The sequence below is a fragment of the Grus americana genome, chromosome 2 (assembly GCF_028858705.1).
Source record: "Grus americana isolate bGruAme1 chromosome 2, bGruAme1.mat, whole genome shotgun sequence".
In the NCBI taxonomy this organism is placed as follows: domain Eukaryota; kingdom Metazoa; phylum Chordata; class Aves; order Gruiformes; family Gruidae; genus Grus; species Grus americana.
Genome location: NC_072853.1, coordinates 5,030,686 through 5,054,811, shown reverse-complemented (window position 1 = coordinate 5,054,811; position 24,126 = coordinate 5,030,686). Strand labels below are relative to the sequence as shown.

The following is a 24,126-nucleotide window of genomic DNA, read 5'->3' as shown; positions in this document are numbered from 1 at the left end:
TGTTATATAAGTGTAGGAAAATTTTTAAGTAGATAAAATCTAGCCATTTAAGCAGAAAAGCAACAAAGTGAGTATGAAACATACCACGGTCTTGCATACCAACATTAAAAAATATTCAAGATCACTGCTTTTAGAAATATGCTGTTATTTCTCTGCAACCTTTTCTCCCCCAGAGAAGGGAAGGAGAGACTTAAGGCATAGATTTGCTTCTCTTTCAGCATGTAATTAATTAGTTCTTTTGATGAGTTTATGAATTTAAAGATTCTCGCACCTGTCTTTAGGTTCCCTATAAACAGAATGAATGAACACTAACATTTTACATAATGAAGATTGTAGATTAATTCATTAACTTTGCAAAACATTATCCCCGTGTAACAGAAGCTTTTTTAAAAGACTGCTTCCCACTTATAATTTATAATGTGATTCAGAAAGAGCAGCTATTGTTTTTCCATTTAGTGTCAGGGAAATACTGGAGTTCAGAAATTAAAGTATGATGATTGGGAAGGAGAATTGATTATGCTTATAATGTGAGCATCCCATTGACCTCTGATTTACCCCAACGGGATGTGAGCATCCCATTGACCTCTCTGAAGACGGAGACCTTACTGCTTCAGCTCCTTAGGCCTGTACCCAGCAGACAGAGTGCTTTCTCCTGCCTTACCAAGTGCAACCATCTTAGAATCAAATTAAATACACACACTGACTTTCCTGACCAGAGAACCAAGAACATACATAGAAGGAACCCTGAACCACCCAGCTGAGGGACAGGAGATCCAAAACTTCATCAGCATTCACACCAAACAGATCTCCTGCAGGGAACTCCTAAATCTTGGTTAATTGCCTTCAAGACATAAATTTCTTAATCCTAATGAATGAGGTGTCCATACAACACCTGCCCAGCTGATCAAAATGTTTGCAAAGTAATTAATTCCAAAGATGATAAACTAAAGGCAATCCAGATTCTGACAAGAACCCTAAATGACATGCTTTTATAGGATGTGCATTCTTCTGCAATGTTACCTGGCATGTTATTAGGCTGTACTTGCATAAATCCAATTCCCAGCATGGAAGCCTACACAACACAGACAGAATGGCATGTTCCTGACATCACAGCTAGGACCTTACAAAACTTAATGACTGAGCAATAAAATGTCAAATGAAATTCCGTAAAAATAGATGGGAAAAAACCCTAAACTTATATGTGAAATAAGAAGCTCTCAGCATATCATTACTGTTCGGGAGCAAGATCCTGGAGCTACGGTTCACAGATTCATGAATCTATGAACTCAATGTTCAGCAATAGTCAAAAAAGCAAATGACAAATTATGCATTATTGTATTATTTTAAGGACAGTAATATAAAACAAAATAAAAAGCATCATTAGGCCACTACAGAAATACACAGATCACCTTTCAAATAGCGTGTACAGCTTATCTCAAACACACAAATCTGAAAGGGTTCAAAAGGGACAAGGCCGATCAACGCACAGAACTGTTTCCACAACAGGGACAACGAAGCCAGTTCAAAATCTTCAGGCTGTGAAAGAGACCGCTGTGGCAATAACATGAGAAAATATATAAAATCATGAGTGTAGGTAAGATTTTTAGAAGATGTACTGTTAGCTGCTTCTTGCGATACAAGAACTAGATAATATCAGAAGGACACCAGTAGGTGCAAAGCAGCTAAAAGTAATTCAGCTATGATTCTTCTTGCCACAGAATGCTGGACAGTGCTGACGGAGAGAATGAAGAATTTTATGAATGAGAAACCCACTAAGGATGACTAACAATGCCTAAAAACAGAGAAACCATATCAGGCTCTCGAAGTTTCTAAGATAACAAGTTGGAGCGCAAAAGCATAAAGTAGCATGTATGTTTATGATTTTCCCTATATTATCCCACAGGCATCTGCTCTTAGCCACTGTCACAGACAGGATATTGGACTAGACGGTCATTGATCTGATCCTGTACAGCCACTCATGTGTTTTTGCTTCCTTTAATCTAGAAGAACATCTAACATTTTTCTTAACGAGACAGTATACCATCAACACACAAGAATTAGATCAGCAATTTTGATTGATAACTTAGTTTACTTTCCAATTGGATAAGTGTATCATCAGAAACATCAGTAATTTATCCTTTCTGTACTATGTCCTGATTACAAACAGCGTAAAAGGAAACAATTTCAGCAGCAAATGAAAACAGATCAAAGTAACAGATGCCCTGCTAAGGGCATTACTTTTAAAAGACAAAAGTATTTTGATCATCATTGTAAATCTGGTCTTCAAAAGAAAAAGGTACCATAGCTACCATGTGATTAAAAGTCATGTCATAGTCACCATTGATTTTTCTAGCTCTTTACTGTTCTTCACATCAGGGTCTTACCTGCCTCTTTAGAAAGTACAATATTTGTAAAGTTAAAAGCAATATAGAAAATTTAAAGTAGCAAGTAAAAATGTCAATGTACTTAGCATCTCTAGTAGTACTTTCAAAGTACACACAGTACGTAGCACCCAAAGATACCAAAGTTCTACAGAAACACTAACAGATTCTACTCCTTTATCATCACTGAATGAGAAAACGTTGAATTGCTTCCAGGTTTCAGTTACACAACCTTTCAAAGCAGCTGTAGGCAGAAATACCAAGGGAAAAATGTTGTTCAAAGATTTTGTTCGTATGTGGTCCCATAGAAGTTAGATACAGGTAAAAAAACGAAGGCCCAAATCCACTATCCCACAACTGTTCGATGTCAATACCAGGAAGTATGTTATCTTCTCCTTCCATAGAATATTTTTTTTAATGTTATTTCATCTGAAAAACTGCTGGGCAACTACAGCTTCAGGCTGCCTTTAAAGCTTTTTGGAGACAGGGCAAATTTGGAAGTTACAAAAATGAAATCAACAGAATTGATGCTAAAGACAGTAATGTCTGCTTTTAAAATATTGACTTTCATAATTATTTTTCAAGTTATATTCATTAAATTGATCAGGCTCCTTCTCATTTCCATGCCTCTGATTTCTTCTCTATTAATGTTAACCTGTCAACAAATAAAAGCTAAATTTCCAAAGCTCAATTTAAATTTTGAATTGACTGGCCTATACCCTTTCCATATAATGTAATAGATAATAAGTTGAATATGATCTAAGAAAAGCTCTTCTAAAGTAAGCAATGAGCCATTGAAATTTCCATGGAAAAGAGAAGTCATCTACAGGGGACATGAGGACCAAGAGTTCAGGGATCTGTAAGCAATGCAGAATCATCTGCTCCTGAAACAACAAAATCATCCCACAGTTAGCTTTGGATCTGCTCCCTCACCTCCCAGTTCTGTGAATCTGTAGCACAAATTTGCGCTGTACAGAATTGCTTTTCTTGAAGGGGAGGAGTATAATGCCAGGCTTGCCTGAGACAAGTTGTGGGATGACACGCCAAGGTCGGAGGGACGGGGTGCTAGCAAGGGCCCTCAGTCTATTGCTCAGAGACATGCTGGATACATGCAGCACACTTGAAGTCTTGTGGAGATGAGGCAGGGGCTCCTGAGGTAATAGGAGCCAACAGGGAAACATCAGTGAAATACCTCAAAGGAATTCCAGCCACTCTGGCCAGTCAGTCAGCTTCATCGGGGGCTCAACTTAAATGCCTCTATGCAAACATACGTAGCATGGGGAATAAAGATGAGTTAGAGATGTGTTCCTGCCTGCAGGGCTATGATCTCATAGGCATCACAGAGATGTGGTGGAATGGCTCCTATGACTGGAGTGTTGGAATGGAAGGATACAGGCTCTTTATGATGGACAAGCAGGGGACACAAGGAGGGGGTATCACCTTCTGTATCAATGACCAGCTGGAGTGCATGGAGCTCTGCCTAGAGATAGATGAGGAGCTGACCAAGAGCTTATGGGTCAGGATTAAAGGGAGCACAGGGACAGGGGACATTGTAGTAGGGGTCTGCTACAGGCCACCCCACCAGGGAGATCGAGCAGATGAGGCCCTCTATAGACAGACAGGAGCAGAATCACATTCAGAAGCCCTGGTCCTCATGGGGGACTTCAACCACCCTGATATCTGTTACAGGGACAACACAGCAGGGCATAAGCAATCCAGGAGGTTCCTGGAATGCGTCAATGACAACTTCCTTCTCCAAGTGATAGAGGAGCCACTGAGGAGAGGTGCCATGCTGGACCTTGTTCTCACCAACCAGGAGGGGCTGGTGGGGAATGTGAAGCTCAAGGGCAGCCTGGGCTGCAGTGACCATGAAATGGTGGAGTTCAAGATCCTGAGGGCAGTGAGGAGGGCGCACAGCAAGCTCACAGCCCTGGACTTCAGGAGAGCAGACTTTGCCCTCTTCAGGGACGTGCTTGGTAGAGTACCATGGGACAAAGCTGACAATGTGTGCTTGCAGCCCAGAAAGTCAACCGTATCCTGGGCTGCATCAAAAGAAGCGTGATCAGCAGGTTGAGGGAGGGGATTCTGCCCCTCTACTCCACCCCCACCTGGAGTACTATGTTCAGCTATGGGGCTGCCAACATAAGGAGGACATGGAGCTGTGGCAGTCAGTCCAGAGGAGGGCCACAAAGACGATCAGAGGACTGGAGCACCTCTCCTATGAAGACAGGCTGAGAGAGTTGGGGTTGCTCAGCCTGGAGAAGAGTAGGCTCCAGGGAGACCTTATAGCAGCCTTCCAGTACCTGAAGGGGCTACAGAAAAGCTGGAGAGGGACTGTTTACAAGGGCATGGAGTGACAAGATGAGGGGGTAATGGCCTTATGCTGAAGGAGGGTAGATTAGATAGATTAGATGTTTTTAGATAGATTTATTAGATAGATATATTTAGATTAGATATTGGGAAGAAATTCTTGACTGTGAGGGTGGTGAGGCACTGGACCAGGTTGCCCAGAGAAGCTGTGGATGCCCCATCCCTGGAAGTGTTCAAGGCCAGGTTGGATGGGGCTTTGGGCAACGTGGTCTAGTGGAGGGTGTCCCTGCCCGTAGCAGGGGGGTGGAACTAGATGATCTTTAAGGTCCCTTCCAACCCAAACCATTCTATGATTCTATGATTTCCTATCAAGGGCATTTCTCAAAGCCTCAATTCCTTGGCAGCTGTGTTTTCACAATAATATCAGGGTGCGGTCTTTTTCCACTATCAGCTTTTTCAAAACGTTCTAAACTAAACCTTAGTGTAGCAACACTATGGGTTTTGTGCAGTTAAATCCTAAAATATTTTTATAATTTATGTATTTTACACCAGGGAGGTCTAAAAACCAGAGAAGTCTTTTAATCTTTACCAATAATTAATATAATTTCTGTCTAAATGGATTTGCAAGATAACGCACAGAAATGAGTCATATTCAACTTGAATAAGCTATGCATGTAATTTTGTTGTATTTTTTCTATACTGAAAATATTTATTTTTTTAAAGATTAAGTGTGCTGATAATATATACCTGCAACTGAATCCTGGGAAACAGTCCAAATAATAATGATACTTTTTCTTTCTTTTTTTTTTTTAATACAGGAATATCTTGTTTTGTCAAGTTAATTCAATCAGTGTAAATATACCAGGCAATTGAAAAAATACAGAGTATAGCAAATGCTCCAGTGAGACTCTGTGTTTATTATAGAAGGGAAATCCTTATTACAAGTATCTGGTACTTGTAATTCCAGATAATTCTAATACAAGTAAACATTGCTTTTTGGTTGGTTTTTTTTATTTTTCAAAAGAAACGATGAGTTTAACCACACAAAACTTTCTCTATGGTACAAATATTAGGGAGATTATGCCCTACATTGCGGTATGTGACTTCTTGCAAAACTGCAGCCAGCCACGATTAAGAATTCTACAATCTTGGATAACTAAATGATCAGCCTAACATTATTTGTCTTTAAAACCCACTGATGTTTGCAAACTATTTTTTTTATCTTCATAAGGATACAAAGAGACACATCAAAAACACTCTGTCAAGAAAGACTTAAAAGGCAGTAGGGCAAGGTATAACGATGGGAAATTTTGGTCAGACTATCATGAAATTCACAAAAATTCAGTCTTCAATCCATACAGCTTACTGTTGTCTTTGCATTACAAGACAAATATGAAAATACACAGCCACATCACACACAAATGGCACAACAATTGGATAAGTGTTTCTCAGAAGTACATACAACCCTCCTAAGCAAGGAGAAATTAAAAACTCACCATCACTGAGATCTTGCAGAAGGTTTTCTTGGCATGAAAAGTCCAGCTTCACTTTAATGTTTACAGTAAATGTTGCAATCTTTCCAGGTTTTAGAGGAAACTGGGAGAGGGTATCTTCCAGCTTCCAACTCAAGAAGTCCCCGTACAGCTTCTCTGTATTAAAATAAGGAAAAATTTAATGTGCATAACCCCTGTGTTAAGGAAGTTTAAGTTTGTAACTGTTGCACAGAGCATTAACTGATTTGCCATTTTCTGTTTATGTTCTGAAATATTCATCATTAAGGCATTAAAAAATGAATGTAGCACTAGAAAGACATTAGAGAAGTTACTGACATTGACCTGGAAGCATGTACATCACAAAGTTCCAAACATGAATCTAAGTGAAGAACACTACCAGAAGAAAAATATTGCACAACAGGCAGCATTAAATATACACTTTGAATACTTGAGAGCACAGCCTGAAGGAGACCTAAAAGTTCATAGAGTTTTGAATCATACAGCCTCCAACTTAGGAAATGGCACATGAATGCAAAAAAAAATTTAATCGAAATATTACACTAAAATAAATGTTACAATTTTGAAAGACAATGAAGAAGCCTAGGAAGAGTACTGGCCTTCATTTTTATATAAAGTCTTTTCTCAAAACCGAGAACCATAAAGTATGTAAGACCCAAATATTAAGGATGGTGCCAGACAGGATAGTTTGTGTTAAAATATATTTGTTGGGGAAATTATTTATCATTGTTCCGCATGAGATACGACATCTGTAATTATTAGCTCCTCTGCCCTAAGCCTAAAGTGCCAGAAGGTAGTATGAGAAAAAAACAATATTTACTGTTCATCAATACATTGAGATACTTCATCCAGTTATTCAGTCTCCTTACTACTATAGTAACATCAAAAGATCCATCTTGAAACAAAGAGGAGGAGAGGGTTAAGTCCACTTCAGGAAGAAGGGTGAGCTAGTTATGTGTAATTTCAAGCTCTGAAGTATGCTAAAATCTAGAGTGACAGACATTTAAGTACCTTGAGCAAAAGCAATCAAAAAAGTGATATTCTAAGAACTTTACGCAAGACAAAACATTTTTTTTTGAATGCAGAACAGGTTGTTACATACTAGAAAGTTACAATAACACAGTGACTTCTTCCTGAATTAATCTTACTCCAAATAAATAGGCGCAAGAAATATCTGCTGATCTCATATTTACGCACTTCGTGAATAATCCAAGGGTGGGGGGGAATCCACTGTACTAGGTGTGGCTGAAATGGAGTTAATTTTCTTCATAGCAGCCCGTATGGTGCTGGGTTTTGCATTTATGACTAAAACAGTGCTGAGAACACACCAGCATTTTTGGCTATTGCTGTGCAGTACTTGCAAGGCATGAAGGCTTTCTCTTTTCCCACTCTGCTTTGCCAGCAAGAAGGCCAGTAGCGGGCAACAAGCTGGAAGGCAACACAACCAGGACAGCTGAGCCAGACTGACCAAAAGGATATTCTATGCCATAAAATGACATTTTGTTTTTGTTTTTTCTTCCTTTTTCCTTTGTTTATTAAACAATCTTTATCTCTACCTATGACTTTTCTCACTTTTGCCCTTCCGATTCTCTTCCCCACCCTGCTGGGGGAGAGGATGGGGAGAGTGAATGAGCAACTGGATAGGGGCTTCGGTTCTGGCTGGGGTCAACCCACCACATCCATAAATTCATTAATATTTGCAGGACCTTACAGTGTTAAACACTGAAGAAAAGTCTATTAATACATAAACCAAACATGACGGTTTGACTGACAGAATCCTAAAAATGTATTTATTAATTTATCGTAGCAATGCATACTATCTCCAAAGTACACTGAAGCATTCTTCTAAAGGCTCATCTAAATCCCATTTGAGCACTGGTTTGCATAACATGGGGACCACTGAAAGTCACACGGTTCATCTCTATTTCATACCAGGCTACTGATTTAAGAGCAAGTCAGTGTATTGCCATTTCAGAGCCTTTCCAAAACCATCATCTAAGATCCATGTGTGAGAAAACAGGGTGGGAAGACTGGCCTCAACAACTACAATCTAGAATTAAGCATCTTTCAAAAAAAAGTAATTAGAATTCCAGTCCAAACTTTGTTGATTTTCACAGAAACAACTGCATCTAGGGAAGGAACAAAAAAGTTAATGTTTTTTTCCATTAACTTCTACCTAAACAACAACTGCTTTGCTTGAGATATATTTTTCTCACGGACCATCAATTGTTGTCTTGTGTCTTTCCACATCAAATCAATATTATAGACTTCTTTATAAGAACAAAGATGAGGTAAAAATAAAAAATCCTCCTAATAATTGTTTCCTTAAAGTCACCTCCACCTCATCTAATGATTTAGCTGTGACCATATCACTGTTCTGTTCTTCTACTTTCAAGAAAAAAACGTAGCTTAAGTACCTCAATCTCTATATCCTTTTCCTGAGAAGTAAAAACATAATATGCTAAGGAGATGTTTTCCCTCAGTGTAAGCAAAGAAGAATGACATATCCCAAGCACTTGAGTGTATCTTCAGTTTAATGAAAAAATTGTTTCCAAAATGTATTTTCATTAAGTAGGAGATTTATTTGATGATATTATGAATGAAAAGACTTTCCAAGTGAGAACAGCCCTTGCAGATATTCTCTAATTTAACACCTGTAGTTACAAGACAAGGTCTAAATGCTCAAGCTAAAAGTTAAACTGTAGAGAAAAATCTAGTTTATATTTATCTGACACTGGTTTATAGTTTAATAATGTTTTCTTCACCTTGTTCAGTAATCATTATTACAGTGAATTATACTATGGCATGGGGCTTTGAACCTTTCGGTTCAGTGGGAAAGAGCCTTTTTTGGGGCATGCCTGTATTCAGTTGTTTCTAGAATCCAAAGTGTTCAGCAAACAACTGAAGTTACAAGCAACTTTCAGTCAAGAGTTTAAATTAGTAACTTGTTTTATCATTTTACTGGATACTAAATCACTAAAATCATAACAAATATCATATAATAGCTTTCCCACAATCTAACTTCAGGTTATACTAACCCAATCTAACTTTCCACAGGTTTTAAGGTCTGTCAAATTAAAAAATCCACACTGATATTTTGCATAGAGAAACTCGATAAAAAAGCAAGTCTTTTGAGATCACAATCTCAATTCTTCAATTCTTTTCAATCTTAAGTTCCCAGATAAATCTGGCAATTTTACTATGTTTCTCATTTTCCTAATATAATCTCTTTCAAAAGATGCACAAAAGGTTTATTTTAATGTAAGCACATCTATAAAGTTCTTTGCTGAAATAATTTAACTCTTTCTTTGGGCATTTAACTTTACATGGCTATTAGAAACATTATAAGAACCCATAATCTATTTTTACCTACGCACCATCACAAATTCATGCAATTGTATAGAACATGTAGTAGGACTGCTAACATTTTTCTCAAAATTATTTCCTCTTAAGATAACCAGTCAACAAACAAAATCAGAAAATAATGAATTTAAGAATTACCTAAATAGGAACAAATTCAAGTTAGACTAGCAATGAGTATTTAGTATATTTGAACATTAATATCTCAATTGCATAGATTGCAAAGGTGTAAAATTTATGAGATACCAAGATACTTTTTTTCCTCTTCCTGAAATGTTTTACAGAACAACAGTGTGGACAAAGACATTTCTTTCAATAACAATGTTTAAGGCTATCAGCATTAAATTGTTCTGCAAATTACAGTCAGATTCATTTCCAGAGAGTTTATCTTGACTAGATTGATAATCATTTATGGAAGTGGCAATGTCAAAGGCAGAAATTCAAAAGAACCTCATGAAGTCAAGCGAGCATGCAAAAACATGGACTTCAACATACGTAAAGGTAAAATAAAGCATCTCGGGAGAGAGGGGTGGGATATCAGCCATGCCCAGTGTGTTGAACTTGGAACTGACAGTTACGACTCCAGAAAGAAACCCTAGAGTCACCATTGATGGTCCTCTGGAATCAACAGCTTAGTGAAGAGCAACGAGGAGGAGAGAAGAAGAGAGAAGAAGAAAGAACCCACCACAACAAAATGTAGGTCATCATTAGGAAGGGTACTGAGAGCAAGTCAAAGGGGGCATTTTGCCACTGCTTAAAACTTCGGTGCATCACATCCTAAGTATTGTTTGCCGTTCTGGTCTCTGTACTGCAAGGAGGACATACTAGAGCTAGGGACAGTCCAAAGAAGGTAACTAAAATGATCACAAGAGTGGAGCAGCTGCCACGTGAGCAGAAATTAGAAAATGCAGGGACCCTTCAGTTTGAACAAAAAGCTAAGTAGGGGAGGATAACTTCAGTTTACAAAAATTACAAAGATGGCAGATACAGTGAATGCAGAACTGTTGTTCACTTAATTCCCTGGTATAAGAACTGGGAGCACCTGATAAAACTAGTAGATCAGATTAAACCAGATACAGCACTTCTCTACCCAGCTGCTAGTGAACTTCTGGAATCTGTTGCTACAGGAGGCTGCAGAGGCAAGCAGTACCAGCAGCTTCAGAATGGGATTAGGCAATTCATGGGCAAGTCCACAAAGGGATACTTAAAAAGGGCTACTTAAAAAGGAGTATATATTGTACAGCAACTACAGATGCCGAGCGAGCACAGCAGAAACACCACAACAGTGGTGAGACTTGCCTGCTCTCCCTAAGCAGCATCTCCTAATGTCCTGTGACTACTGAGCTAGATGGAACATCAGCCCTAGTAGGACATTTCTTAAATTCTTATGCCTTTGTCGTCTTGTGGGACAATGGGACAGGATGGGACCGAATCCTCTATTAACCACAGCATTATGGTCTGCAGATAGCCTCAAAACTGCAACCGAACTTAAAGCATCAGAGAAACTGTATATATGTGGAATACTGTTCTAAGCACAGTTGTAGACTCCTGATGAACAGAGATTTACAAAAACAAAAACAGGAGGATAAAATGATGCAGTTCAGCCTGGAGGTCCAGTGAGATGGTAGCAACAGTGCTGCCAATTCAATTAAAAGACTTTGAACTGTGGGGGAAAGAGTTTAAAGGTAAGGACAAAAGGAAACAAAGTAGAAAGAAAAACAGACTACAGCTGAAAGGTGAAGTCTGGGTAGAAAAAACCAAAACAACTGCTGCTTCTCAGGATGAGCAGTTTAAAGAAAATAAAAATGCAAGAGCAGTTTTCAGCTAGCACAGAAGGATGACACCAAAGTACTCCACATCTCTGAATTCAACATGCAAAAACCACTGAATGCAAGTACGATCAGACACCTGAAGATAGAAATCTGATGTGCTTCAAGGCAACAAAGCTCTTCAGACTTCTATAGTAATCTGCACATCAGATTCCTGATGCCTCACCAGCCGCAGTATATATTCCTAGCAGTATACACAGGACCTCAAAATAACTATCAGTTCTCAATGCATAGGCATTGGCATTCATACATCTTAACTTCTCCAAGTGCATGAAATCCTAATTAAAATGAAAGTTGCGTATTTAGCACTGCAGAGTATCCACCACCTTTTTTAAAAATGAGGAATTGAGAGGTGTGCACACTAGAATTATGGGGCTAAAAGCTAATTAATTGTTCATCAGCTCATAGGCAGTGTACCAATATTATTATTAATTTTCCTTTGAGATCAGGGAAAAACAGTTTTGTTTGGCAAAAATAGTTAAATAAATCAATTCCAGGATATTCACAGTTCTTAGAATGGGTTACCTGGACCTCAGAGTAGATTATTCATTTGTGGTCTGGCACAGCTAAACAGCTGAGACCACAAGCAGATGTGTTCAAAGACCATGGGAAGAATACGGCTAGACAGGTGAATTTATTTCTCAATGTTTAAATTCCAGAAGTCAATCACTTCTAAGAAAGAGCAGTGAGGTTTTGCTTCCTCATCCAAGTTCATTCAGTGTGTGCAGCTGGTGCTCACTACTGGAGCCTAATAACCTGTGAGGCTGGTAAGAACGCCTGGCACGCTCTTCTCAATGCTTCAAGTTTGAAAACATCAGTGTCGCATTTGCCCGAGTGGATCCAATAGTTGGGTTATCAAAGCTTTTAGAGTGCACCCCTTAACTGAGACATAACAAGCCTCTGACAAGAGCTGTCTGGAGACAAAGGATGGAAAGGCATCTCTCTTTGCACACGTCATCATTCTAAAACAAGTATTAGACCATCTGACCTGATGAGGGACAATATGAAGTGACACAGAGTTGACCTTGATAGTGTGAAGTCCAACCTACAGATACCATAGCCTGGTAGACAGAGCGGTGCAATGAGACATTAAAAGATATGACGGACGTGTTTATTGTGGCAAGATGACAAGTTCCTTTTGCCGATTTGCCGCAGGATCTGTTCCATAACGCGTGGCTGCTAAAGGACTCGAAAACCCTGTGATGTCCTTTATGAACTGCACAGGGTGACCTGCAATTTCTGCTCATTTATCTGAGGGCCAGAGTAGAAAAGCTAAAGAGCTGCACCTGAAAGAAACAGAATAAAGGAAGTAAGAGGGAAGCTAGTTTGAAAGCCTGATCTTCCGAGGTTCTCATTAATAAGACACCATTGAAAACAATGCCAGAGAAGTGGGCTTCATTAAGAAAAGAGACTGGCTATAGCTGACTTAACGAAGGAGGAAGGTCAGGTCATTGCACTGCAACAGCTAATCCCATCCAGTAATTAACACCAAAAAATGAGAACGGTTGCCATTTACAGCATCCATCATTGCACTAAAAGTTGTGGCCCCGGAAACAGAAGGTATGGAAATGGAAGTCAGACAGGCACGCATGCAGCAGCTGCAAAAGAGTTACGACCAACTGCCAAGACTAAAAGAACCAAAGCAAATCAAGTGAAACCGAGGATGATTGAAAGCTCTTTGCATTTGGCTGAAATTGGACAACTACTTCTCACAGGCTCCCAAGTTGACAGGCAAAGCTGTGGTCATGGCAGATGAAGATGCCGAACAGCTTTCAAGGAGACCTTGAGCAGTTTAAATCACAGCTACATTTCAGCTGAAGAGTAGTAAAGAACATCCAAGAGACTTCTTAATGCACTACAGGTAGTAAGTGTCTGCATATGCTCTCAACTTGATATATAGCATCAAATTAAGAGTTTGTGTTGCTACTAGAGATGGTTTTGGAAAGTACCCACATTATTTCCATGCAGTTAGTATCACTGACCAAACTGAGCTGCTGACTTTACAAATCTTTAGTTCCCTGTTGATCACCAGAATCCCATGTCACATGTCACACTATACCATGAGTCCATCTTTATGCATTTGTATCAATTTACGGTAATGACTAAAATGGAAGAGTCCATTAAAAATGGCAAAGGTCCATCCTTTGCAAGACCTGCATGCAATCATATTTGAAGTAACGTAACTATTATATGCTTAATGCGGACCATTAGTTCTTCTGCCACACGTAGCGCCTTTCAGCGCTTTACATCATACCCACAGCACGGAGTCATGTAAAAAGTCATACTTATTTAAGTATGTATTTTCCTCCAATACAATGGCTCATCTCAAGCGTACAGTTCCAAATAAAGGAGTGAATTTCACTTCTGTGAGACAATGCAAGAAACTGAAGATTCTGCTTGACAGGGCTCTGGATAACCTAACCTAAAGCTTTCCTTTCAAAAGAAGGTTGTTCAAAATTATTTCCAGAGGTCCCTGCCCACATAGACTTCTAGGATTCTATGATTCTGATGGCATGGTTCTCGCACTCTCAGAACAAATATCATCTGGTGCCTCTCAAAACTTGCTCCGATTTCTATTTTTCTGAAATGGCTATTTAAAGTGTTGCGTTTTTTTGAGCATGCATATTTATACTGTCTCGGAAATTTTCCTTTTTCTGATAAAAACATGCTTAACAACATCTAAGAGACTGTCAAATACACAAAAAGGCTTCATTGTAAACATTTTCTATAGAGAAATAAAATTAAAGATGAAGTAAAATTAAAGTTTTATAGAACTCTTAGCTAAGCATATCAACTTTTCTCCTTTTCCCCCCACTTTTTAACAAAAGTTGTAACTGAGAGATGATGGGTTTAGTATTCACAAGAGTCTCTTTTGCAAAATTCTGAACCAATTAACTGCATAATGTTATGTATTAAGAGCCTGATTAACATCTGATTCAGAGGCCCATATATTCCACCATTTAATATATTTCATTACATAAACGTCACTATTTAATATGCATGCTGTATTTGGTCTTTCTGTTATGTACATACAGCACCTAGCACAGTAGGAGCACATTGGAATTAAGCAAAACAGTAAGTCATCATACGTTTCAGCTTCTAAAATTATTCTTGACAACAAGTCTCAGACAGAAAAACCTATTCTTAGATGACTGGCAACTCCTATTCTCTCAGGTTGCAGAGAAGAGGATACTCTGTTGAAAAAAAAATCACAAGCTCAAATACCGAAATGAACAAAAATCACCAGGTATCACATTGCATTTTAATATTCTGGCACTGATGGAATAAAACCTGCAATAAAATAAGGTATTTCTATTGTAAGTAAAGATTATCTTGCTTGTCATCTGCAGTTCTTCTGTTAATAGCATTTTCCTAACAATGCCTCAGAGGACAAACCAAACACAATACAACACATCACAAAACAAAAGCAAGATTCACCTAGCAGACTACTTTTTAATACTGATATGTACAGAGTATTTTAGGAGAAATAGGTGTATTTATTCAATAATTATTCAATTATTCTTTTAACTCACAATAGCTTATTTTATTTATTGCTTTGTTTTTGAAGTCTTTTATCCGATTTTTTTTCTTATTGCTCACTGAGTGAGACAGAAGTAGCCTTATTTATTTCTACTCCCTCAAGTAGGACAACATCACTGCTAGTGGTAATTTATTTAACTAATCAGTGTATTTAGACATAAGGAGAAAGATTCTTGCTTTTTACTAGTTATTGCCTCAGGATTTTTTTTCCCCAAGTAACATTAAAATGAAATCTAGATTTCTAAAAAGCAGGTGACCCTTTGACACACAGATGGTTCTACAATTTCTTTCATTTTCTTTCTACATTCTCTTTCGTTTCTATATTCCTGCAATAAAATCAAACTGAATGATTCCAGTTCCACAACAGGGATTATGATATTTATTCTAAACTGACCTAAAAGAAGTATAACACTAGTCCCACTTTTATCAGAGAAAAAGTGATCATTATTATTTCTAAATATAAATCAGCATACACACCCTTAGTGTTGACTGTTTTCGCTGTGACCTCCAGTTTCTCCAGTGGTTCTGTTCCAATATTTTCTAACTTAATGATAAGCTGTTGGGTCTCTCCATTGTAAAGCTGGACAGACACATTGGTGGAGATTTCATCCCCTGAAGAAGGCTGAAGTGTATGAGCAGACCTACAAAATGTGACACACAGACAAAAAAAAAATTTTACAATAAACATGTTAAAAGCCTGTTCAAGTTTCTATATTCTTTGAAGACTCCGAAGCTAGTGCTCTGCAATCTTGAAGATATTAGATATTATTTTCCATTCTTATTTTAGCCAGGGTCATTTTTAATAATCATTGAGGACAAATGTTAATATTTTATGCATAAGACAAGTCAGATTTCAAACAATATAAAATATATATTGTGAAATTGTGAAAGCTTTTTAAAAATTGCTACACAAACCGTAAGAAAGGGAAAAGGGCAAAAAACCAAGAGCGGGTCATTAGAATGAGCAAACTTGAAAAAAGTGACATCTGATCTACCAAGTGTTTAACACCAAGGTTGAGTAACAATGAGTATCAAGAGCTGAATGTAAAACAAAAATAATAAAAAATAGAATTGAGGTGAGTAAGAAGTCGAGCACTACATAGGAGAAACCATGCTGAGAGTCCTCCGCAAGATCCCGAAGTCCATACTGCTCTCTGATCGGCCCGTAAAAATTACAAATGTGACAATAAAGTTAACTGGTAGAAGAAACCTCAGAAGAGATGAAACCTTTGTGCTCACAAGTGAGGATACATTATCTGATATTGTTAGGCCTTCCCAAACTCCACCAACACATGATATATGCAGAATGAAGACAGAAACACCTTTAAGAACAGATAAGCAGCACTGTTTTACACAGCCATTCACCCAAAATCTGTTTTCTTAAGGGATCATAAACAGTACCTGAAATATGATGTAAGATATACTTAGTAAAGCAATACATTGTAAAAATAACTTAGAGATGAAACAAAAATTATTCTATGAGTTATATGTGCTAGGGAAAATGTATGGGTATCTAAAGCTTCAGAAACATGAGGAATTATTTAAATGAGTATCAAGCATTTCATTTCAAAGTAGCAAATATGTCAAACCAGTCAATTACTGAAATAGCAGACATGCACAGTGCTATGACAACACATCATGGATAAAGGAGAATTGAGCAGTAACCCTGGCCTTTGCTAGGAAGAAGTAAAACAGGAGTTGAGAGAACGCAGTTTCAGTGGACAGCACAGGGCATAAACCTCATGGGAGTGGTTCCTGGAAAAATTTCACTGTGTGAAAGGTGAAATAGTGAATATAAATGAACTCTTTAGAACATGAAGGAGGGCAGCAGGATTGCAGAACAAGACAGATGGGCAGAGGTTCAATTTCTGACTGTATTTTTCATGCTAATGCAAACTGGTCATAAGACATCAAGGATACAAGGGCAAAAGCTACTGAGATTAATGACCGATAAATCTGTTGGTAAACCCAGGTTCAGTAACTTCTTTTGGCAGGTGTTTCTCCTATCCTTCCTTCCTATCCTTAGTACAAGATAAAAAGCCTCCATAAAAAAGAGCAGATTTTAGTCTTTCAGAATGATTCTATGACAACAAGTACTTGAAACACACATTTTTTGATAATTTAAAATTTATTGTCATGTATCATTATCATTGCAGCACTCTGAAGTTTGAGCATTTGGAGTTGCAGGAAAGAAGGAATTTCTTTTCTTCTCTCATATTTAGACAAAAGTATCAAGGAATTGCATACTAACAAACCAAACAAATGTTACTTTCAATTACTGTATCAATGTACATCTGAAACCTGAGCCCAAGCTAATTCAGGTTACACATCCTTTACTGTAATACAGCCTCTTAAATTAAAAAACATCTCAATTCTTGTTTGAGTACTGTATAGTCACCAGCTTTGTTCTGAACTTGCAAGACCTCAGGACTGAGGCTTGCCATGGGGATAATGTCAGATGAAAAATGAGATAGGAGCTGACAATGTGCACTTGAAGACCAGAAAGTCAACCGTGTCCTGGGCTGCATTAAAAGAAGTGTGACCAGCAGGTTGAGGGAGGGGATTCTGCCCCCCTAAATCCACTCTCATGAGACACCACCTGGAGTGCTGTGTCCAGCTGTGGGGTCCCCAGTACAAGAGAGACATGGAGCTGTTGGAGTGAGTCCAGAGGAGGGCCATGAAGATGGTCAGAGGGCTGGAGCACCTCTCCTATGAAGACAGGCTGAGAGAGTTGGGGTTGCTCAGCCTGGAGAAGAGAAGGCTCTGGGGAGACCTCAGAGCAGCCTTCCAGTACCTGAAGGGGCCTACAGGAAAGATGGAGAGGGACTGTTTATCAGGGAGTGTAGTGACAGGACAAGGGGTAATGGGTTTAAACTGAAGGAGGGTAGATTTAGATTAGATATTAGGAAAAAATTCTTCCCTGTGAGGGTGGTGAGGCACTGGAAAGGTTGCCCAGAGAAGCTGTGGATGCCCCATCCCTGGAAGTGTTCAAGGCCAGGTTGGATGGGGCTTTGGGCAACGTGGTCTAGTGGAGGGTGTCCCTGCCCCATGGCAGGGGGTTGGAACTAGATGATCTTTGAGGTCCCTTCCAACCCAAACCATTCTATGACTCTGCCTGCTCTGAACTTGTCCTTACCTGCCTGCAACTTCGGTTTGTAGCAGTGACTTTTGTCCTGACCTGGTGGCTACACCTAATTAGCTTTATTTCTGTAAACTTTGCTCAGCACACCCATGTTTTGATACAGAGAGTGGCAAAAAGCAGTTGTTCTAGGTAGAATGAGATATTTATGACTAACACAGTGACATTGTGTAGAGAAACACAAGTCTGGTATGATTGCAAAGTGGAGACACAGGATGCAGCAAAGAGTAGTACTGGCATGGGATAGCAAGTGTTGGAGCACCAGAGACCCCAGGACTATAAACAATTCACCAGTAGTCAAAGACATGCAGACATGGAGCTGGGTAAAAAGAGCTTTCAGGGGTAACAAAGAAAACAAGGATCTAATACACAACAAAAGCACCACATATATTAAATTTGGATGCAACGTGGAGCTTGAGTGAAGAAAGAACATGGCGTAAAAATGTGTTAGCAAACAAAAATGTCTTCAAGTGTTTTCTCGAGTGAAAAAACCACCAAACCATCAACATCATATTCCTTTCAGTGAAGGACTCCAGATGCTGACAACTCGCTGTACCAGCAGACTGAAAAGGTCAACCTTATGACCCAAAGGAGTAGTGGGAGGATGAGCGTAACACCAGAAAAACAGGTAGAAAATAGGTAGTGTGTGTACAGTAATTTTAAGTGTATTATTAATAGTGATTCTTCTTCTCTACAGAGTATTTTTCTCTCTTTTTCCTTCTTCTCTAATAATTGCATCTGGACTAATAACAGTCTAATACAGGAATCATTAAGATACAAACAGTAAATTCTTGGCTTTATACATAAAGTGTGTTTCCTCTTTGCCTGTAAATATGATTTTGAGCATAACAGTATTGCACAATTATTTCAGTACATTAGAAAGTACTCAAGTATATCAAGAAAGCAACCTTGAGTGCTGTGTTCAGTTTTGGGCCCCTCACTACAAGGAAGACATTGAGGTACTGCAGTGTGTCCAGAGAAGGGCAACGAAGCTGGTGAAGGGTCTAGAGCACAAGTCTGATGAGGAGCAGCTGAGGGAACTGGGGAACTTCTTTAGCCTGGAGAAAAGGAGGCTGAGGGGAGACCTGATTGCTCTCTACAACTACCTGAAAGGAGGCTGTAGCCAGGTGGGGGTTGGTCTCTTCTCCCAAGTAACAAGTGATAAGACAAGAGGAAATGGCCTTAATTTGCACCAGGGGAGCTTTAGACTGGATATTAGAAAAAATTTCTTCACCAAAAGGGTTGTCCAGCACTGGAGCAGGCTGCCCAGCAAAGTGGTTGAGTCACCATCCCTGGAGGTTTTTAAAAGATGTGTGGACATGGGGTTTAGGGACATGGTTTAGTGGTGGACTCGGCAGCGTTAGGTTTATGGTTGGACTCGATGATCTTAAAGGTCTTTTCCAACTTGAATAATTCTATGATTCCATTACAGCTTCTGCTAAATTGAGGTTATTAAATTGACCTTCCATAACACAGATTAATAAAAACATTTTTACAGTTCTAACAAGACATTATGGTATGCCTAGGAAGGCCTGGAATTATTCTTGCCAATATGACTATCATCCCAAAATTACTAGTAGATCAATCAACTGTTGCAGAAATTTTAAACAGCTATGTATATTCGACCTTTCAAACAAACCTGTTCCTACACACTAGCAGTTTCACCTACAAAGCAGCAAGGCAATAATAAATACAGTAATATACTTCAAAAATAAATAAATTTGATGAAAAATTAAGAAAAGTCAGATCAGCTCCAGCAGAAAGTTCCAAAGACAATCAGCTGTAAAAACTAATGTTCTCTGTAAGGAAAAGACCCTCTCTCAAGAATAGAGTCCAACATGATACGCTGGTAAGATGGGTGTCAACACAAATGTAAACATAAAGCAAATCAGCAAGATGCAAGAATAGAAATCGGATTTTATCTTGCTCTAAGTCAAGAAAGTTCTTTCTTTCATTTCTTCACCCTGTCTTTTAAAAGTACATCATCCTCCAGAGAACGCAAAAGATAAAATGCCGTTGGCATGAGGCAATTTGCTAGTATCATACAGGCTGGGAGGAGTAAGTGATGGTAAACAGAGACCTCTGGCATACTGCAAGGTAGCCAGGAGCATGTCTGAATTCCCAGAATGTCACAGGAACTGAGACTGAGTACTGAAACTAAAGCATCTGAAGAAACTAAAAGTAAATTTAACACCAGTGAAAAAGTAAATACACAACAATATACACAGAAAATCTTGTTAATGTTCCACATCATCAGCTGAACATGTATCCAAAAAGAGCAGATATTATGCTCTTAAGAACATTTGCAATTCCCTCTGTATTTTAAACCTATCATGTTCTTTAATATATTCATAACTTTGGCTAGACAATATTGATTTTGATTACAGCTAAACTACACAGACCCCATACTAGCAGAATTTTTATAGGGAATTTACCAACATGTAACTCAATTGCAGCATTTTATTATTTTGCTGTCTTCATCAGGATATTACTTTTATATCTTTGTAATACAATGCCATCAACACAGCCCATTCTACATTAATAAATTAGAATTCAGTATGGAAAAATCAGAACCAAACTGGTTCCTTTGCTTTACTAAGTAAAACATACTGAAGAACACAACCAAAAAAAAAAAAAAGAAATTACATATATATATATACACACAGATATGTCTTTGTGTCGTACGATACTGATGATCAGCTTACTAAGGATCATAAATGGAGCTGAGATCTTCCAATCAATAGAACAATCCTTGTGGTACTTGAGCTGTCAAGGCAGCAAGTAACAAAAGGCTGTTTCCTGATCCACAGCTAAAAGGAACATTATTTTAAAAAAAAAAAAAAAAGGAAAACTGAAACTCTGTACTTTTACAACTATTTGCAAAATGGATGGTAAGACTCTGAGATATAGTGATCAACAGGCAGCTTAGTAGATGAATGCTCTTGAACTTTGGAAAGTTCCAAAAACTGAATTGAATCTGTCTTACCAGCTCCTTCTAAAATTGCGAAATTAGTCAGCCACATTCTTCATGAAAAAAAAGCTCAAAAAAAACCAAACCCCGAGAAAAAACCCACACTACCACTGTGTGCTTTTTGGTGAGTGTATAAGGAAGTTATTTTAGTTGATAGTTCCTGTACCCTTAAACATAGTTTTTGTAGTATGGTATCATGTTTTGGCCTCTCCTGAACAATGGAAATATCGATATATTGGAGCAAGTCCAGAACAGTGTTATCAAAATGATTAGGAGGCTAGAGCACATGACATGAGGACAGGTTCAAAGAGCTGGGTTGGTTCAGTTTGAAACAAAGAGGGGGGAATTTTTACTCTTGTGAGTGTGGTGAGACACTGGAACTGACTTCCCACAGAGGTGATGGAAACACTGTTCATGGAGATAATTAAAACTTAACTAGATCACGCCCTGGGTAACCTGATCTAACATTTAACTTAGATCTTTGAGCAAGATCCTGGACCAGATGACCTCCAGAGGCACCTTTTCCAACCTACACTATTCCATGGATTATCATTTTACTTCAAGATTTTACGAACATTTAGCCTTTAAAGGATTTAGTCGTTTAAAAGTATGACTTTAATAATGAATGACCATTACACTCCCTCAGTTAATTAAATCTCAAAATATTTTCTATGAAATTCCAAGGGTTCAAGCAGTAAAACAAAAAACTTAGATTTATATTCTAAAGTAAATAGCACAGATATAGTTTACGTCTTGTTTTACTAAAAAACTGATTATTTACTCTGATGAAGGAGTTTTTATTCAGCATGTGACTAACACTTAAATATGACCAAATAAAATCATCATTTAATTCAGTTTCTCACCTTGGAAGAGAGGTACTGATCTGCAGCCTTGGCAAAGCTGGAATAACTTCAACAGTACAGCCGTTGGTCTTCACTCCTGGCAGATTGTCCAGAAGGCAATCACTGAAGACTCCAAACACTGAAGTATGGTAACCTGATTTTTAGAAGAAAACACCAGTATGTTGCAAATTTTCCTGCCTTCTGAAAGGTCTAAGAGTGCTAAGCTTACTAGTCAGATCTTGCCAATATTTCTGCTACCCAAACCACCACCTTCTCTACGGTAGAATCTTCTCAGGACACAAAATACATAAAAGGTTTTCAAATCCGCTAAATAGCAACATTTATAACCACATGACAACATACAAACAACACGCATGTACTTCTTTGTATCTCTGACATGTAAAATAATAAAAAAATTTAAAATAGTCCATGAGTTTTACCACGCATTATGGTAAGTTCCGTAGAATCCTTTACAAGATAAACATCACAAGTCTTAGTATAGAGACCACTATTTTATACATCACATAATCCACCGGGGCACATAAAACTTGTTACTCTTCAACATATATTAACAGTTCCCTATTTCCTAAAAAAATGTTTATAGGAAAGAGTCTCAACTGTATCCAGAAGTTAAGGAAAAAAGAATCCTAAAGGAAATTAATTAGGAAAAAAAAAAGTATATATACTTGCACACACAGACACCTGTCATGAAAGACCATAGCTTATTCTCTAAAAGTTCAATTTAGCAGGAAAGTATCTCCACACCAATTCCACACCAGGCAATACATACAAGCCAGGCAATATATACAAGTTATAGCTGGAGGAAAACTTGATACATTGACACGCAAACAGATGCCAAATACAGAAATCAACACCTCTACTTGCAATATATTTTTAGTATGTGAAACTAAAAGCAGACAACTACAGCACAAATGTTCTGAATGCTTTAATGCTATTCTGTATTTACTGAAATAGTTTCTGCAAAAAGGAAAAAAAAAATCAAATGAGGAATCATGAACAGAAAGAAAAGCACTTAAGAATAACTCAGTGAGAACAAAGTTTCTTCAAGTTCAAAGCCTTTCTTCTTTTGGCGTTTAGCTTTATTAAAATGGTTCTTTTCTTGAAACTCTGTGTTCCAGGAACAAGCACCCAAAATTGCGTGTTGGTAAGATGTTTCAGTCCCACTACTTGTTGAATCTATCTTCTTCACATATATCTCCTTTTCTAGGAGACTGATCTACTCATCTTCTACAAAAGCTCTTTAATTCTCTCTACTTACTACAAACACAATTCTATTTAAGCTTATTAATGAAATGATATCTCGACTGCAACAGACCACACATATAGGCTAAACTGTTTCTACACAAGCAATCTGCAAAAATTTCTATAATCTTAAATGACTACGATTAATTAAGAAAAACGAACTGCAAGATTATCTTCTCCGTTCTCATGAAAAAGTTCAAGTAATCCTCAGCTTTCCAAATGAAAGCGCTAATGAAGGGGAGTTTGAGTTCATTATCCTTTTCCTCTCATATGTGAGATATTGTAAAGATGTGTTCATTACTGCTGTTACAACCAAGTGATTTTTCGGGCTATGTTTTTTCTGAAGTCTAGTATAGAAAACAGATTTCTTGTCTTCTTTTTTCTTTTACGTACTGAGGAGAATTCACAGTGGCAAACATAAAAAGGACAGCAATTTAAAATATGTTGTACAAACTTATGTAATCCATAAAGATGTAAAACACCTGCTTGTTTTGCTAGGAAGAGAATGACTAAAAACATTCCTTACCATTGACAGTGATCTGCCCGGTGGTTTGAGGAACACCAACAAGAGTTACTGGATAGAGACCAGATTCTGCAGGTAGAGAAAGAGCTGCAGGAAGAGATTCGAATTCTACTCCTGTTGTCAAGAGACCCTGAAAAAGTCATATTACATAGATAAATCCATTTATGATATACACTTACATTTTTATGACATACACTTATATTTTAGTCCCTTGCATTACATCACTGAAACTCTTACGATTTAGTCCAATTTGCTCATAGCCTTTATTCTGGTTTTAAGTTCCAGTGACTGAAGCATGCATATAGAATTATGGCGAGGCTCGTATTCAACAGTAAAACATGTTTCAGGATCTGAGGCAGGAACGATGTATGAAAAACCAATAAAAATTTATACCCAAGCAGAGTAAAAAGAATGAGTGATATAATCTGCATGGTATTGTTTTGTACCTACATTTAAT

The 24,126-nt window shown here is 38.0% G+C and overlaps 1 protein-coding gene across 4 annotated transcripts in view; it reads right to left on the bottom strand.

Moving 5' to 3' along the window:
- Positions 1–24,126, bottom strand: part of TRAPPC9 (trafficking protein particle complex subunit 9) — a 528,370-nt gene that overhangs the window by 425,203 nt on the left and 79,041 nt on the right. For all 4 annotated transcript variants that reach the window (XM_054814465.1, XM_054814467.1, XM_054814464.1 and 1 more), the window contains 4 exons: positions 23,673–23,799; positions 21,905–22,037; positions 15,409–15,572; positions 6,188–6,340 (listed from right to left, as the gene is read on the bottom strand). In XM_054814465.1, the coding sequence (XP_054670440.1) occupies positions 6,188–6,340; positions 15,409–15,572; positions 21,905–22,037; positions 23,673–23,799 (577 nt within the window). The remainder of the gene's footprint in view (positions 1–6,187; positions 6,341–15,408; positions 15,573–21,904; positions 22,038–23,672; positions 23,800–24,126) is intronic.